This window comes from Camelus ferus, chromosome 5 (genome assembly GCF_009834535.1).
Source record: "Camelus ferus isolate YT-003-E chromosome 5, BCGSAC_Cfer_1.0, whole genome shotgun sequence".
NCBI lineage: Eukaryota > Metazoa > Chordata > Mammalia > Artiodactyla > Camelidae > Camelus > Camelus ferus.
In genome coordinates, this window is record NC_045700.1 from 24,199,584 (window position 1) to 24,214,456 (window position 14,873).

A 14,873-nucleotide genomic window follows, 5' to 3' on the forward strand; every position below is an offset into this window, starting at 1 on the left:
TTATTTGGAATTCTATAGCAGTAATAATAAAGATATGCTACAATTACCTAGTCACTTAAAGATGTATATTTTGACTATTTACTATTATATGAAAATCTTAAAAACATGTCAAAAAATAAGGTTCAAATTTCAAAAATACGATCTAAAGTATAAGCAGTGTTCTAGATAATCATAGATCTAAAGTATAACAATCATGCTTCTCAAAAGTTAAAATTCTCTCATCACACATATGAAAATCGTATATTACATACATGGATACATTTTATATATATATATATATATATATATATATATATATACACACCTATATACCTGAAAATCAATTGTTATCTTAGTTTCACTTAGTTTTATAGTTTTCATAACTGCAAATAAATCATTAAACATTTTTGACAAATGACCTATAGTGATAAGAAGACTGGACAGTAAATAGAAAATTGAATCAAAGGTCATAGAGTCTAAATTGTTATCTAGTCTCCGATGAGAATCAGCAGTGTGAGCGCAAGCCAGTCTGCTTCCCTGGGCTTCTGTTTTCTGGACCCCATAAAGTAAGAACTAGGCAAGGTGGTCTAACTTAAATTTTATGACTCACTCAAACTTGATTTGGTATTAGGCAGATTTTTTCTTCAATGCAGTATTAACTAGGAAGACACTCACGTGAGTCACATTAGGAGTGTGGAAGAGGACGACAGTCCCCACAGCAAAATCTGGGTGAACTCAGTGAGTCCAGAACACAGAGACTGATGCTGCCTCCTGCGTAGCATGTGCGGACCTCACACTGTCTCCTGCCTTCATTTCAAGGATGGGGAAGAAACAGCTGTCCCTGAACTCTTTGTAAGGACACAGTCAGTTTCAAAACAGCAGCATCCCCGGCCAGTATGAGTCCCACTGAAGTACACTTTCTGTTCACAAGGGAGAAATATTCCTGGTGGTGGTAAAAACAATTTTGCTAGGTTTAATCAAAAGTGAAAAGGAATTTTAGAACGTTCCTTTTGAGCCACATCATCCACTGCTAATTCAGGGTGGGCCCAGTGATAAAGGTAATAAAAAAAGATCCTTAGTGACTGAGAAAAAGAAACGGTAATTACGTGCATTTGCAACCCAATATAGGGACCTAACTCTTTACTAAGGTAATGTAAATAATAAAAAATGGAAGCAGGAAGAAAATAGAAGAAAACAGAATGGGGACTGAAAGTAATCCAAGCAGTAAAATTTAGCACTGATTTACTTAGGACAGTTACTACCATACTTATAAACCAGGACATAAGTTGAACACAAAGACTGAGGCATACACTTGACAGTGACTTCTGTAGCAAAACAGCAAATAAAGAAACAAAACAATGAGTGTTAAAAGCCAAAGCCCCTTGCTTCAGCAAACAAACAAGAGAAAAGAAAGGAAGAACTCAATATCGAAATTAACCATTCAGTGATAGGTTGGACACATGATTATTTAAAATCTTTGTAAATCACAGCATAGCAAACTAGAATTCGATCCTCTAATTAACCATGCTTATGCTGAAAAGTTAAAATTGGCAAGAATGTTACCAATTTTTATACACTTGGGAAAAAATTTATGACACAGTATTGAGAATGGAGACAAACGTACTGACCTGCTCACATCAGGAAACCTGATGGGAAAGTAAATAACTTGGCACTTGGGTCTGATGATACTTTCCAGATCCTTGGGTCTGTGATCAGGAATCAGCTTCATGAATTTTCCAATAGAAGTAAGAAATGACTCCATATTAAAAACCGAGTTGAATACCACCACATCAGCCACCAGGCTGTCAAGGAAAAGGATAAAAGCAAACAGTGAGCCCACACTCGTCCAGTTGTTTTTCATAAGACTAAGGCCACTGTATTAATCAGAGTTTACACTGCATCTTGGGTGTGCAAAGAACGCTGCACTTCCCACCAGTATTTACCACCATGACTCTGAAAGGTAAGTTAGTTTATTAGTACTATACGAAGGGAAGTTAGATTGTTGGCATCAGGGAGGAAAGGCAGGAGAGGAGTTAAATGACTTAACGTGATCCTATGAGGCTTGAAACCAAAGTATATTTTCCCACAATGCTAGGAACTTTCTCTGTTTTCAACAGCAAGTACAGCAGGACCTTTTTCTTTGTGGCCTGGATACCCATGCTGGGTTTCCACGTCAGAGACGTACTTCATCTTCCACCACGGCACTGGGACCAGAACTCCCGCCATACTTGCCACAGCCTGCAAGGGGCCTAACCCAGAGAAAGCTACTTCATACTAAAGCAGACCATCAAAGTATGTGGGTAAAGTCTATTTCTCATTTTAACCTCGCTTTAAGAAGCTGTTAGGTTTTTTGTTTTGTTTGTTTTTTTTAAGTTCTAGAACTACACAGGAAGGATGATATGAGAACTCTACAAAAAATTTATTTTACTATCATATGTGGGGTGCTCAGAGAGGTAGAAGAAATTGGTGAAATCCATGTCACTAGGTCTTCCTGATCACATAAAACGAAGTATTATAAAGGACCACAATATCATGGACCTGCGGAATTAAACAAAATAAATATAATATTGGCTATTGCTTTTAATGCAAAGGCTGTGATCCTCTCCTTAGTATTTTTTAATAAAAATAATCTAAAACACATAGAAGGAAATGTAAAAACAAATTTTATATGTCATAAATACGTTAGTAGTTTTCAAACTAGCCTATAACATTTTCTTGGAAACAAGTGAACACAAATGATAACCATGGGTGAACTGGATAAAACAGGAATATGTACTATGTTCCCTTTATGAGTCAAAAAACAATTTAATAAATCATTGTTTTCTTTTTTAAGATAGCCCTCTTTAAGCAATGATTCAGTGTTTCAATGTCACTGAATCTCAATAAAATGCATATAAATGCTTTGATAAGAAGGTATACAAGATCAAACAGAAAAAGCAGTTAGTTTTATGTCACCCTGAAAAAGCTCAAGAAAACCAAAAGGAAGACACATTAAGCCCGTAAGGCCACAAAACGCAAATGAATAAACAGAGCTTACAGAGGAGGAATATTTTAGCAAGTCCTCAGTTTAGTTTAATTCATATTTACAGAGACTGCCAAAGTTCCTATTATTAATATGTACTGGAACTGAAAAAGCAACAAAAGGAATGTTGACCTGCCACCCCTATCTGTCCCCATCCCTGCAAAATTGGTTTTCCATACAAGTGTATTTTTTTAGTTTCAACCTAGTGCAAATTTGAGGTTGGGGTGATTACAACATGGATAATACACAAGGATGTCACTGAAGTGCTGACACAACACCAAGCAATGAGGAAGCCAATGTAATAATATACCAGAAGTTGAAGGATGTTTTACGGCTAGTCTGTTTTCACCATATGTCACGTATTGTAATAGCGACCTACAGGTCATAATATACAGTTACGACATGTGTTCATAAGTCAGAGGGTGAGCGGAACCTCTATTTAAGGTGAGTGCTTATGTCAGTCATCTCTGAAGTCCTTAACAGCCACACGGTCAGGAAAGAAGTCTGACAGCACCAACAAAAGCAGAAGTCAGCAAGAAAACTAAAGAAACATTTGAGAAAGCAGCAGTCATACTTCTCAAAGAGAATCTGAACCGGACTGCTTTCTGACACTCTTATTTCTCCTCTGAACGACTGCAAACCATTTTTTTCTCTTTGAGAGTCCAACCGATGATCAAGTCTACCTTTCTGAGTCTGACTATCAGTTTACTCTCTTGAGAAGAGCAATGCTGAAAAGTCATGTATAAGCTTTTACAGTCTCATTCCTTTGACCAAAAGCAACCTTTTATGAAATGGAGATGAGAGGCAGTGAGCTAGAACTTTTTTTTAGATATCTGCCCTCAAAGGGCATGCAACCTAACTACTTATATTCTTAAAAACCCAGTCTATGCCAAATTAAAGATCTAAGATAGTTTACAGAAATTTTCTTTTTCATGCATTTCCTCTCTGATATGAGTGGGTGTAACTTCCATTAACTTTAAAGCCACCCATAAAGGGAAAAATAGACTTAATTTTTTTTCCTCAGTTATTTCTCAGGGGTAATAAACACACACTATCTGAGGAAAAGAATGATGCTAATTCAAGAAACCAAAAGAATATTACAAATGCTTTCCATATTGATAAAGCACAAAGTGATTTTATTTTTGTTTTTAAAACATATTTCCCCTCTCCGCTTCCATATAAAATAAAGTATTTTAATTTTATTATGAAATTTTAAAATGGTTGCTTTTTTTATGAGACATTTGACGTGAAGTGGCTCCACTCTATGTTGATAGCACTGCTACTTCACAATCAAAGCAGCTTGTAAAAACGATTGCAGGAAAACATTTACAAAATGCTCAAAACACAGAAGTAGTTCCATCTAGCTGTTTTTCTATGTCAACTAAACTCTGGAAAATACTTGCAAGAGTTGGGAGTCTGTTTAAACACATCATCAATCCCAACTGCTAATAACTATTTAAAAAGGTGAGTAAAATGTACCCAGCCACTGCCAAACTGCCTCTACCTGAGTGCAGCAGTTATGTGCATGGGATCCAACAGCAGAGCTGTTTTGGAGTTTTTATTAACTCCTTTCATTAAACTAAGTTCAGGAGATACACGCTGTTGAAGTAACAATAGAGAAGGACCATCCCCTTTGAAATGTCATGGTATTTTAAAGTTCTGCAATTTCAGAAGACTCAATGAAAGGAAAAAAAAAATTCATTTTCCATAGTTTTCTCTTACAAACAATAAGAATAAAAGGACAAAACCCCTTGCTCCATTATGCTTTAATTTTCATTTACCCCTCTGTTAATTTCTATCTTGATTTTAGCTGGATACACTAAAAGTAGTTGGTAAATAAGAACTGACTAACTGCCTTTTTCTAAAAGGCTGCCTTAAACAAGAGATGATGGAATCAGGGGGTGGAGAAGGTTTCTGTCACCCCTTTGATTCTATTTTGAATGTTGTAGAAAATACAGTTAGATAATTAGTTCAACATATAATTAATTATTACATATATATTTTTTATAAAAAGATTAGCTGTTCTCTTGTATGTATATGTTGCAGAGGCATAAGTAATGCCTACCATGGAAGGATGTTTAAACACTGGTATCTAATTTAAGGTGTTTTTAAAATAAGTGTACAGTAGATCTCTAGATTTAAAAAGTTAACTATCTACAAGGGAAAAAGGTGGCAAAGGACTAAATACAATGACACAATCTATACCTACCACGAGAGAATCTGGTTGTATCCATATTGGAAATCCCTCTCCTGACATTTCTTGACAGGATATACCAATTGGTTCTCATGGAAGTACAGAATCTTTTTCAATTTCCCAAGATCAGGCCGAAGGGCAGCCAGTTCGGTCAGGTTAAGCACTGAGCTTGCAAAGAGGATCCTAGGAAACAAGGAAATTAGAGTTACTGCCCCGAGCACGCTGGAAGTGATCATCCTTCACCTTCTCTCCTCTTTCCTCATCCTACCCCAAGACAAACACATCCCCCATAGGGACACATCAAGACTTAAGCCTTAATACTATGTAGCAGCATTCTAAGTTTTGATCTCTTAAAGAGCAGCTGCTATGAACTATAAAAGCCCCGAATCTCATTGGTCTTCTCAGCTCAGTTACTGAGACATGCAAAAAAAAAAAAAAAAGCTGGATGGATTCTATTGAAAAAAGCAAGAAAAGCTCTATCTGAAGGACAAATGGAACAAAGATAAGGCTGACTGGGGAATACTTTGCTTGCCAGTTTCATTACACTTTACTTCTTTATGCAACCAACTACTGAAATTCAATATATGAGCAGGAACGGCACATGCTTGTGTTATGACATAAACACTTTTGATTTATGCAATAGACTTATCTAGTAAGGGCTTCTTCTCCTGGCATGTTTTCACACTGCCCCCAACCCCGTTAAATATTCTGCAATATTTGTGGGTTTTTAAAAAATATTTTCTTCTCCATTACTGGACTGCTAATGGCACCAGATGTACACTGTAATATCCCTTATATAAAACATAAATTTAAAAAATGAAGAAAGGCTGATTCCTTATCTTTGGGAGGAAAAAGAAACTGAAAGTCTACCTATCCACATTTATAAATGAAATAGTGTCTGTTTACACACTCATTCCACAAACATTTACTATAAATGCCTGCTGTGTACCAAGGTCCAGTCAGGAAGAACAGAAAAGATGAACGAGACAGCCCACAGCACGAATGCTGCCCATAATAGTGACATGAACGAAGTATTAGAGGAATAAACAGTAAGCGACAACTGTCTGGGACAACCTGGAAATATTTCACTAATGAGGTGGCTAACACATATGGACACAAAAGAGGGACAAATTACAGTCCCTGAGCAGCTGAGGACATTTAGATGGCCCAATTTTAATGGAATGCCACCTTTATAACATAATATAGCATCATTTGACCCTTACAGTTTTAATTCCCATTCTAAAAAATGAGGTTCAAGAAGGTTAAGAGTTTTTCCCAGAATCACACTGGTAGAAAGTGGCAAAGCAGAGGCTCCTGGTCTAAGCCTGAAGTACTATTGTTCATCACACCTCGGATATGAATTGGTTGTGGACCACTTACACTGCGAATGCTTTTTACTGTACTTAATAAATACAAAATAGCATCCTTGTTATTACCATGATTACAACTACTATAAATTCTCCCTTGCTGACAAGCCAAATGGCTAACTTCAGGTGTTTATATGATCTGCTGCACTGGCCTTTCACATAAGAAGAATGACTACACAATAAGTGCATCTATCATAAATAGGAATTCCAGCATCTTCTTCGTAGGCTAAAGGAAGGCACATAAGACCGAAAAGTAGTGACCTCTCTAAACTCACATTCCTGTACATTATGATTTATCACTTTAAAATAAAAGAAATCTTATCAAGGAGATTCATTTAATTTTTCAATTGTCTATTTGTACTCAACTAATGCAAAGAGAAAAACTATGTTTAGAAAATGTCCTGTTTTGTCCAAAAATATTCCCACCACCACCAAGTATAAGCCTTTCTAATCTTAGACTGAAATTTCCAAAATATTAAGCTATTTGCTTATCCTCAAATCTGATCCTCAGTCAAGAGAACAACAAAACTTAATCTCAATCAATCAATATTTTCCTTAAAAGAAAATGGATGGTAACTTGTGGATCTACTTAGTGAGTAATACTCCCCATCTGCCACTATCCTTACTCCCCACCCCCAAAATACATACTATTGCAGGCGATGACTAATTCTTAATCATTAAGTCCTGAGCAAACTTGATGTTTTTCACACACAAGGAAGTACAATTCATTAACTGCAGCTTCCATTTATTTATTAATTGCAAAAAGGGGGAGTTACCCTTATAATGGAGAAATCTGGTAGATATCAACTTACCCAAGTGATCAAATATAATATGAACAATAATGGGTCAAAGAGATAGCATGTTTTCTCAATGGGAAACACTGAGGTAGAAATCACCAATGTAGTATTCTTGCCAAAAATGCATGATCTGAATTTGGTCATGAGGAAACAATCAGACAAATATTCTGCAAAATAAATGGGCTGGATCTCCAAAAATGTCAAGATCATAAAAGGAAAAAAATTTAGCATAAAGGGAAATAAAAAAGACCCCAAAACAAAATGCAACGTGTGATCCTTGATGAGATACTGGAGGGGAAAAAAATCAGCTCTAAAGGACTATAATAAGGACAACAGGGAAACTCTGAATATGGACTGAATATAAGGTTGTAAATTTTTATCAGTCTAGAACTGTAGTAATTTTCTTACAATTATGTAGGAGGATATCCTTATTTTTAGGAGACACATGTTGAATTATTTACATGTAAAGTGTCATGATGTCTGCAACTAATTCTTAAATGGTTCTGCCAAAGAGGCTACTAATAACAAATATTCAAATATTCATAGATAGAAATAAATTGCACAATGTTTTAACAATTGATTAAATGAATGGTAAACTGCAACTCACTAATCTAGTCTTACAGATTTTTAAGTTATACATTTATAAAACTATAAATTTGGGAGGATATGCCTTCAATGGCAGTAAGGAGAAGGGAAAAATACACTACATTCCATAAACAATAAACCTATCATATATGTATTTCTAGTCATAATCCAATTGTTAATTTTCTCCATAATCCAATTGTTAATTTTCTCCACCCTCAGGGTGGAACATCTGTAGCAAACGTTTAACCAAGGCAAGCCCTTCACTCTACTCCCACCCCAAACCCACTCTCCTTACCCTACTTACCACCTAATCCATAATCAAGGAACCCAAGTCTAAAGTGGAGTCTTCCAAACAAAACCTCTCAAATGGAAGAAGGTAACACATTCAGAAGAAAGTGGCAATGATTTTCATAATATTAACCATTGGGGACTGCCCACACCAACACTTCCTCCAGTTTGCTCAATCATTAACAAGAAACTCATTTTATTTTTATAACTAATCTTAAAATAGCTCTCACTACTTCTAAATTGTGGAAATTATCTCCAACATTAGTAAAACATGTCTTTTTGCTTTTTCGGTTGTAAAATGGTAGTTAAATTGGACAATAATCAATTCCTCAAATATTTAGCTCCATGACATCACAAAAGAAGTGATGAAGAAGCCCACAAAAGAAATGCAGGTAAGATTCATAGGCAATTTTTACTCTGCCCTCTTTCATCAATTAAAAAAAAAGTGTATGATAACACAGTGAATGACATCACTCAGTCAGCAGCTAACGCCTAGGCTCCCAGTGTTCATCTTGCCTCAGGTATCATTTAAGCAATAAATCCTAAAAGGTGAGCTTTATCATCTCACACTGTGTCTCTGGCAGGAAAGGGCACAAGGTGATAGCAAAAACCACTAGGAACAAGATAATTCCTGACAGCTGCTGCTTGAGCACAAGTTAAATTGAACAGTTTATCTCAGCATGAAGATGTTATAAGGTTTTATGTTTAATATTTTTAAATTAACATAAAACCCAGAGAAAGCAGTTGGGCAATCTTTCACAAACATGACATACTACAATCACTGTATAAGCTGGATTAGTACTTATTACCATGCTACTACAGAATTAAGCTGTTTTTAGACCACCGAAGAGCTTTAAATTGCAACTTTTGTCTCTGTAAGAGAAACCTGTATTTTAAATGTCTGCTAAATTCAAATTAACGACTACATCATTAGCTTACCATCTCACCAAAAGTGTAAGTAGCTGCTATTAAAATCGTCTCACCAAAACGGCTCTGTGCTGCAAACACGTAAACACCATTCTAGGTATTTGGAATTGTATCCACATACATGTTTCAATTATTTTCCATGCACGTTACATCTACAGTCTGAGTCACATTAAGGAATCCAAAATTATTCAACACAACGAAATTCAAGATTTTATTTTTCTTTGGTTCAGCTTGAGTACAATAGTTGTTTGCCTTTTCTCCTATTCTCTTCATATGTCAAAAGGGATGTTAAAACATACCTAAGCACTGGAGAGGCATTTAATATTTCAACCACCGCCATATACAGTCTAGGAGAAAATCCCTCATGGACTGCCTTATCTCACTCTTTCTCCATGAAATCTTTCAATAGCCCCCTATCTCCCAAAACCATTTATCACATAACAGGATACAGTACACAATTTAACACAGATACCAATTTGGGTTGTTATTTATACCTAAAAAACTCCTTGCAGGGCTTCAATAAGCCTTTGACAAAAGACTCATTCCACCCTCCAGCTATGTCACTTTGCTCAACAACTTAACTGCTTGTCTAGATTCATGTTGCCCAGCCTCACCACCAAAGTCTTTCTTCGTTCTTTTGTTGCCTATCCTGAGTTCCTGCTCCTTGATATCTACTCCCAGGATTCTAGATCCTGTGCTTTTTGCTACATAGTATTTTCAGTGATGATGAAAAATTTCTATATCTGTACTGTCCAATATAGCAACGATTAGCTGCATATGAGTGTCAACCATTTGAGAGGTAGCTAGTGCAACTGAGAAACTGGGTTTTCAATTTAATTTAAATTTAAATTAAATGGCCATAAAGTGATGGCTATTGTAGGGGAAAGCACAGCTCTGGGTATACCAGCTCCCCCTTAACCCAACACTCCAGCCATGCTACCTGAATGCAGGTTCTCACTGAATTGATTTTCTTGTACAGACCATTGATCAGCTTGTGATAATCTAATTTCTAAGTTCCTCCTAACTTGCTGAATTTCACCTACTAAGGCTCTCCAATTCTAGAATGCTACTGTTTTCTTTCTGATAATTAGAAAACACATGTTCATAACAGAAAAATATTTTAAGTACAAAAAGTATAAATTAAATATTTATCACACACAAGCACCCCAAAAAGAGATGGCCACTATTTGCATTCTGGTGCTCATTTAGTCAGCATACCTTGAGCATCTTTTATTTTCAAGGTACTAGGCTAAATGATGGACCTAAAATGGAAAACAAAGTAGAGAAGGTAAGAAAAAAACTGGCAGGTGGAGGAAATGAATAAAGACCAAGGAAGCTGGAGCAATTTGTGCAACGAGTAGCCAGAGAAGACGCTGAGGAAATCCATGGGCCTTTGTGAGACATGCAAATCATTTTGGATTTTATGGTAAGAGCAATGAATGGGAAGAGACCGAAGGAATTTTAAGTAGAGAAATGACAGAATTATAAATGCCTATTGGGGGAATTTACCTTTATTCTTTCACTTTGTAATATATAGAAATGACTGCAATTTTGCTTTTTTTTTCTTTTTTTTGCTTCAATAGTTTACATGTTGTACTATGTTAAAAATTATTTCTAAAACACACATTTTAACAGATTTCATGATATGATGTGTTATAATATCTGACCAGAATGTGAGTTTCTAGATTCATGTATCCATAAAGTTTAAAAATTTTATTGTGTAATCTCTTGTGTTTCTGTTACATTTGTTTAATGTATCTCATGAGATGTTTTACTACTTTTTAAAATCAGAAGACTTTACTCTGACTGCTATATGGAAAACAGACAGTAAGGAATCATTTTGGAAGAAGAGAGAACAGTCAGGAAAGAGAAGAATGACGGTGCCCTGGACTAAGATGACAGCGCGGATGGCGGTGAGCAGTCTGACGGGGTTTGCTGATGGTGCTGCCCAGGTCTCCTATGAACTGGGTGTGAGAAGTGAAAGAGAGGAGGCTGTCATGTCCTCCACTGTACCACTTCCAAGCATGCTGACAGTGTTTCAGTGTAACAAGAGCTCATAATATACACATGCATAAATGAAAATTATTTCCAAACATTTCCAAAGTCTTTGGCTTACATATATGTTTTAAATTTGTAAAACTGAGTTCTAATATTCATTAACCATTGATAAAATTCATGTTAACTGTGCTTTCATTGCCAGCTACTTCATCTTAAATAGAACATTTCTACTGCATGTTTAAATGTTATGGATTTTCAAAAACCTTGAAGAACATGTATAACAAAATGTTTGCATTTGTTAAAACAATTAAAAATGCAAGATGGAAGTCATTATATAAAAGAAAAAGAAATGGAGTCATTTAACTTCTTGGGTTCTTGCAGTGGGGAATTTAATTGAGTATCCAGGGTAGGATCAATTAATTGGTCAGTTTTGGTTTTTTTCCACCAAGTAATGTTCCTTTGTTGTGCTTATCATGATGGCCAGGAAAGCATTGTGAAAAGAACACTTGTCCAGAAGGCTGGGAATTGAGGTCTGTAGGCAGGACCTACTACTGAACAATATCTCCAGCTAGTTTCTTAGCATCTATCCACTCCAGTCATCAGCATTCTGACCTGCCTAACGGACGCTTAAGGAGATAAATTACATAAAACCTATAGAGATTTCTTAGCTAACGGTACCACTTAAATTCAGGTATCCCTTAAATTACTCCAGCAACCTCTAAAGCCTTTTAATTCTTGGTATCTTCATAAAAGACTCTCAGTAATTATGTTTGCAACAGGAAAGTAAGAAACAGGAAGGGAGGATGAGCCTACTACTGAAAAAAAAACTATAAATAAATTGAAATTTTTACCGTGTACACAAACTTTTTTTCTACATTTAGAGTATTCTTGTAAGAGACAAGGTAATATGAATCACTCAGAATATTTATAGATACATCTGTTTTAGACCACCTATCAACAAAATATTATCAAGCCTCTTCACTGGACAAGCTAAGAAGTGTAAGATATCACTCCTGCTCTAAAAAAGCTGACAATACAATTGGTGAAACAAGCCATAAATAGAGGGAACATTAAAAAAAAATGTAAAAAGGTAAGTAACAGCTCTGTTCCACGCGAGACATGTCACAAAGCCATGCAAGACTGATTGTGAATGAAGGGAGAGACACTAAGCCCTATCAGTTCAGAAGAAGAAGAGAAAACTAAGTGCAGTGGGAAATCAGCAAGTCTCAGGTTCACTGAGGGTAGCAGAGGAGGCCTGGGTCCCGAGGTCTTGGGTCTGGAAGGATCGGTGTTATTTAAATAAATTAGAAAGGAGGGACAGTTGGCTAAAGTTTAAGGTTTGGAAAAAAGGAAGCAATCAGATAAAACCAAAAAGATGGTCTTTCATCACAGCTAGAGGTGCTCGATTGCAGGATGAGAAGTTCATACTTCATCTGTCAGCCATATGGGGATCCACTGTACTTGTATGATTATACTAGCGATGCTTTATTTCTACTTATTATCCTTAACTAGCTGTGTTGTAGATGCTCATTGGTTAAGAAAAGTGGTAGTAAAATGAGAGGATAAGGAATCAGATAAAATACCACCAACTAGCACTCCCAAAATAAGGGATGTTGCTCTGTACATATCCAAATACAGATAAAACTGGTTCACTTAAAACTATGGCTCTCCATCATCATTTTTCAGTAATGAAATCCTTAAGTTGCTGTAAAATTCTCATGCAATAATATACTAAAGGAAGACAGGGAACCGTGTATTATGCAAGTTTTTTTTAAAGCACATCATCTCAGTTCATCATCATCCTAGAAAAAGTGTCCTGTTATCCCCATTTTACCAATTAAGAAATTAAAGAGATTTGGTTAAGTGCTAAGACAACAGCAGTTACTAGGAGGCAAAGATGTGTTTCAAATCCAAGTTGATCTGGACCCAAAGCCTCTGCTTTTTCAGTTATTCCAAACTGATTCTGAATTCTCTAAGACTAGAATGTGACTCAATGTTTGCTGTTAACTGTACTTCCCATCACAGTCGATGTTTGAGAAATAAAAGAATATAAATGGTATAAAGAAGAGCCGTGTCAACCTGAACAGTTTTATTTCACCCCTTCATTCATCACGTATTTACTGAACGACTACAGTAAGACAAATTGTGGGAAAATTATGCCCTTGAAGGAAGGCTCTCCTGAAGAGATGCTGTCTAGGTGATGCCCTAAATAACAGGGAAGAGTCAGCCTACTGGCATAACCAGGAGGTGCTCAGGGCCAGGGGACGGAAAGAAGTGGCCGATACTAAGAGCAAGGAGGGAAACAGAAATGTCTGACTCGGTGTCTGGGTGGGACAGGCTAAGGGTGACTCAAAGATTTCTAGCTTGTGTAATCAGATGGGTAGTAATAACATTCCTTAACACAAGGGGAGAAAACAGATCAGCGGCTGGAGTAGAGAAGAAATAAAGAGACAGGTTTTACAAATGTGGAATGTAAGTCGAGGGTCCAATAGGTAACTAGAGATAATAGACAATAGACTAATAAAAGAAACTGCATTGGAGATTTAATTAAACTAAAGGGCTTGGTCACCAAAAATGTCTGTTAAAAATGTGGGTTTTGGTTTGTTACATAATTTTACACACCGCGCTACATGTTTCTGCAATGTTTCATACGTTTTCCTGCTTCCTCCCATTAGGGTACACACTCCCTGAAGAGATAAATTTGATCTGCTGTCCTTTTCTTTAGCATCCTACAGCTTCCCTAACGTGGCAGTTGCCACTCTGGGTTTTAAGTTCCTTTTCAGTAAGCCCTATATCTTCCTTGTTCACTATCCTATCTCAGGTGCTCAGTAAATGTTTTCAGATAAATGAATCAATCAATCATCATTCATTACCACAATGATGCTGAGAAAATCAAACTGGTTGATTCTCTATTTATAGTAAAGTGTTCAATACAATATTTACTCCTACCATTAAAAAACAAGTCGGGAACCATCTCCTGCCCCCCAGAGAAAGCACTTATCTTCTAACTTGAGCACCCAATACACTATAGGAAGTGTTATTTGATGTCATTTTTGATGAAGCCAATTACATTTTCCTTAGGGTCCTTAATAATAAGTCAGGCACTGTTCTCTGACTCACCATGCTAATATACCAAGGAATCAAGATACCATCCAAAGAAAAGGAACTCCTGGGGAAAGGTAGGTGTCAACTTGGTACTGAGATCAGGAATGTACAATATCATGATAATAATTTCTGTCATCTTCAGGGATTCATGATTGTCAGCCTTGAAGAAGTGAGCCAATTAGCATGCAAAGCACAACTAACTTGCTGAGTGTGCTGGGAACACTTCATATGGTGTTTTATCTCCATAAACTAATATAATTAGTATGTGAAATATTTATAATTCACCTCATGATTAATCTATCGTAGAAGACTATTCCTTAACAGCAGCACATCATTTTATATTGGAATGTTCTCTGCCTTTAGTTCATGCCACTTATGAGTCCCTGGAGTTCATTTCTAAATATGATAAAGTTGGAAGACTGGAGACCCAAGGTAATGGATATAAGTCCTATCGTCACACCAACCCAGCCCTACCAGTGTTGTTTAAGATTACACACATTTAAGGACACGATGACCAGTCAAGCCAGAAGGTCATTACTTAAATAGATACAGAAAGCTCAGTTCAGGCATCAGCCTGGGGAGCAAACCATAGGCAAGCACAGAGTTGCTTT

At 36.4% G+C, this 14,873-nt stretch overlaps 1 protein-coding gene across 13 annotated transcripts in view; it reads right to left on the reverse strand.

Annotated features, from left to right (window-relative positions):
• The window catches only part of GTDC1 (glycosyltransferase like domain containing 1), a 349,484-nt gene that overhangs the window by 183,531 nt on the left and 151,080 nt on the right, over window positions 1-14,873 (reverse strand). For all 13 annotated transcript variants that reach the window (XM_032479395.1, XM_006191396.3, XM_006191394.3 and 10 more), the window contains 2 exons: window positions 5,211-5,378; window positions 1,608-1,781 (listed from right to left, as the gene is read on the reverse strand). In XM_032479395.1, coding sequence (XP_032335286.1) covers window positions 1,608-1,781; window positions 5,211-5,378 — 342 coding nt within the window. The remainder of the gene's footprint in view (window positions 1-1,607; window positions 1,782-5,210; window positions 5,379-14,873) is intronic.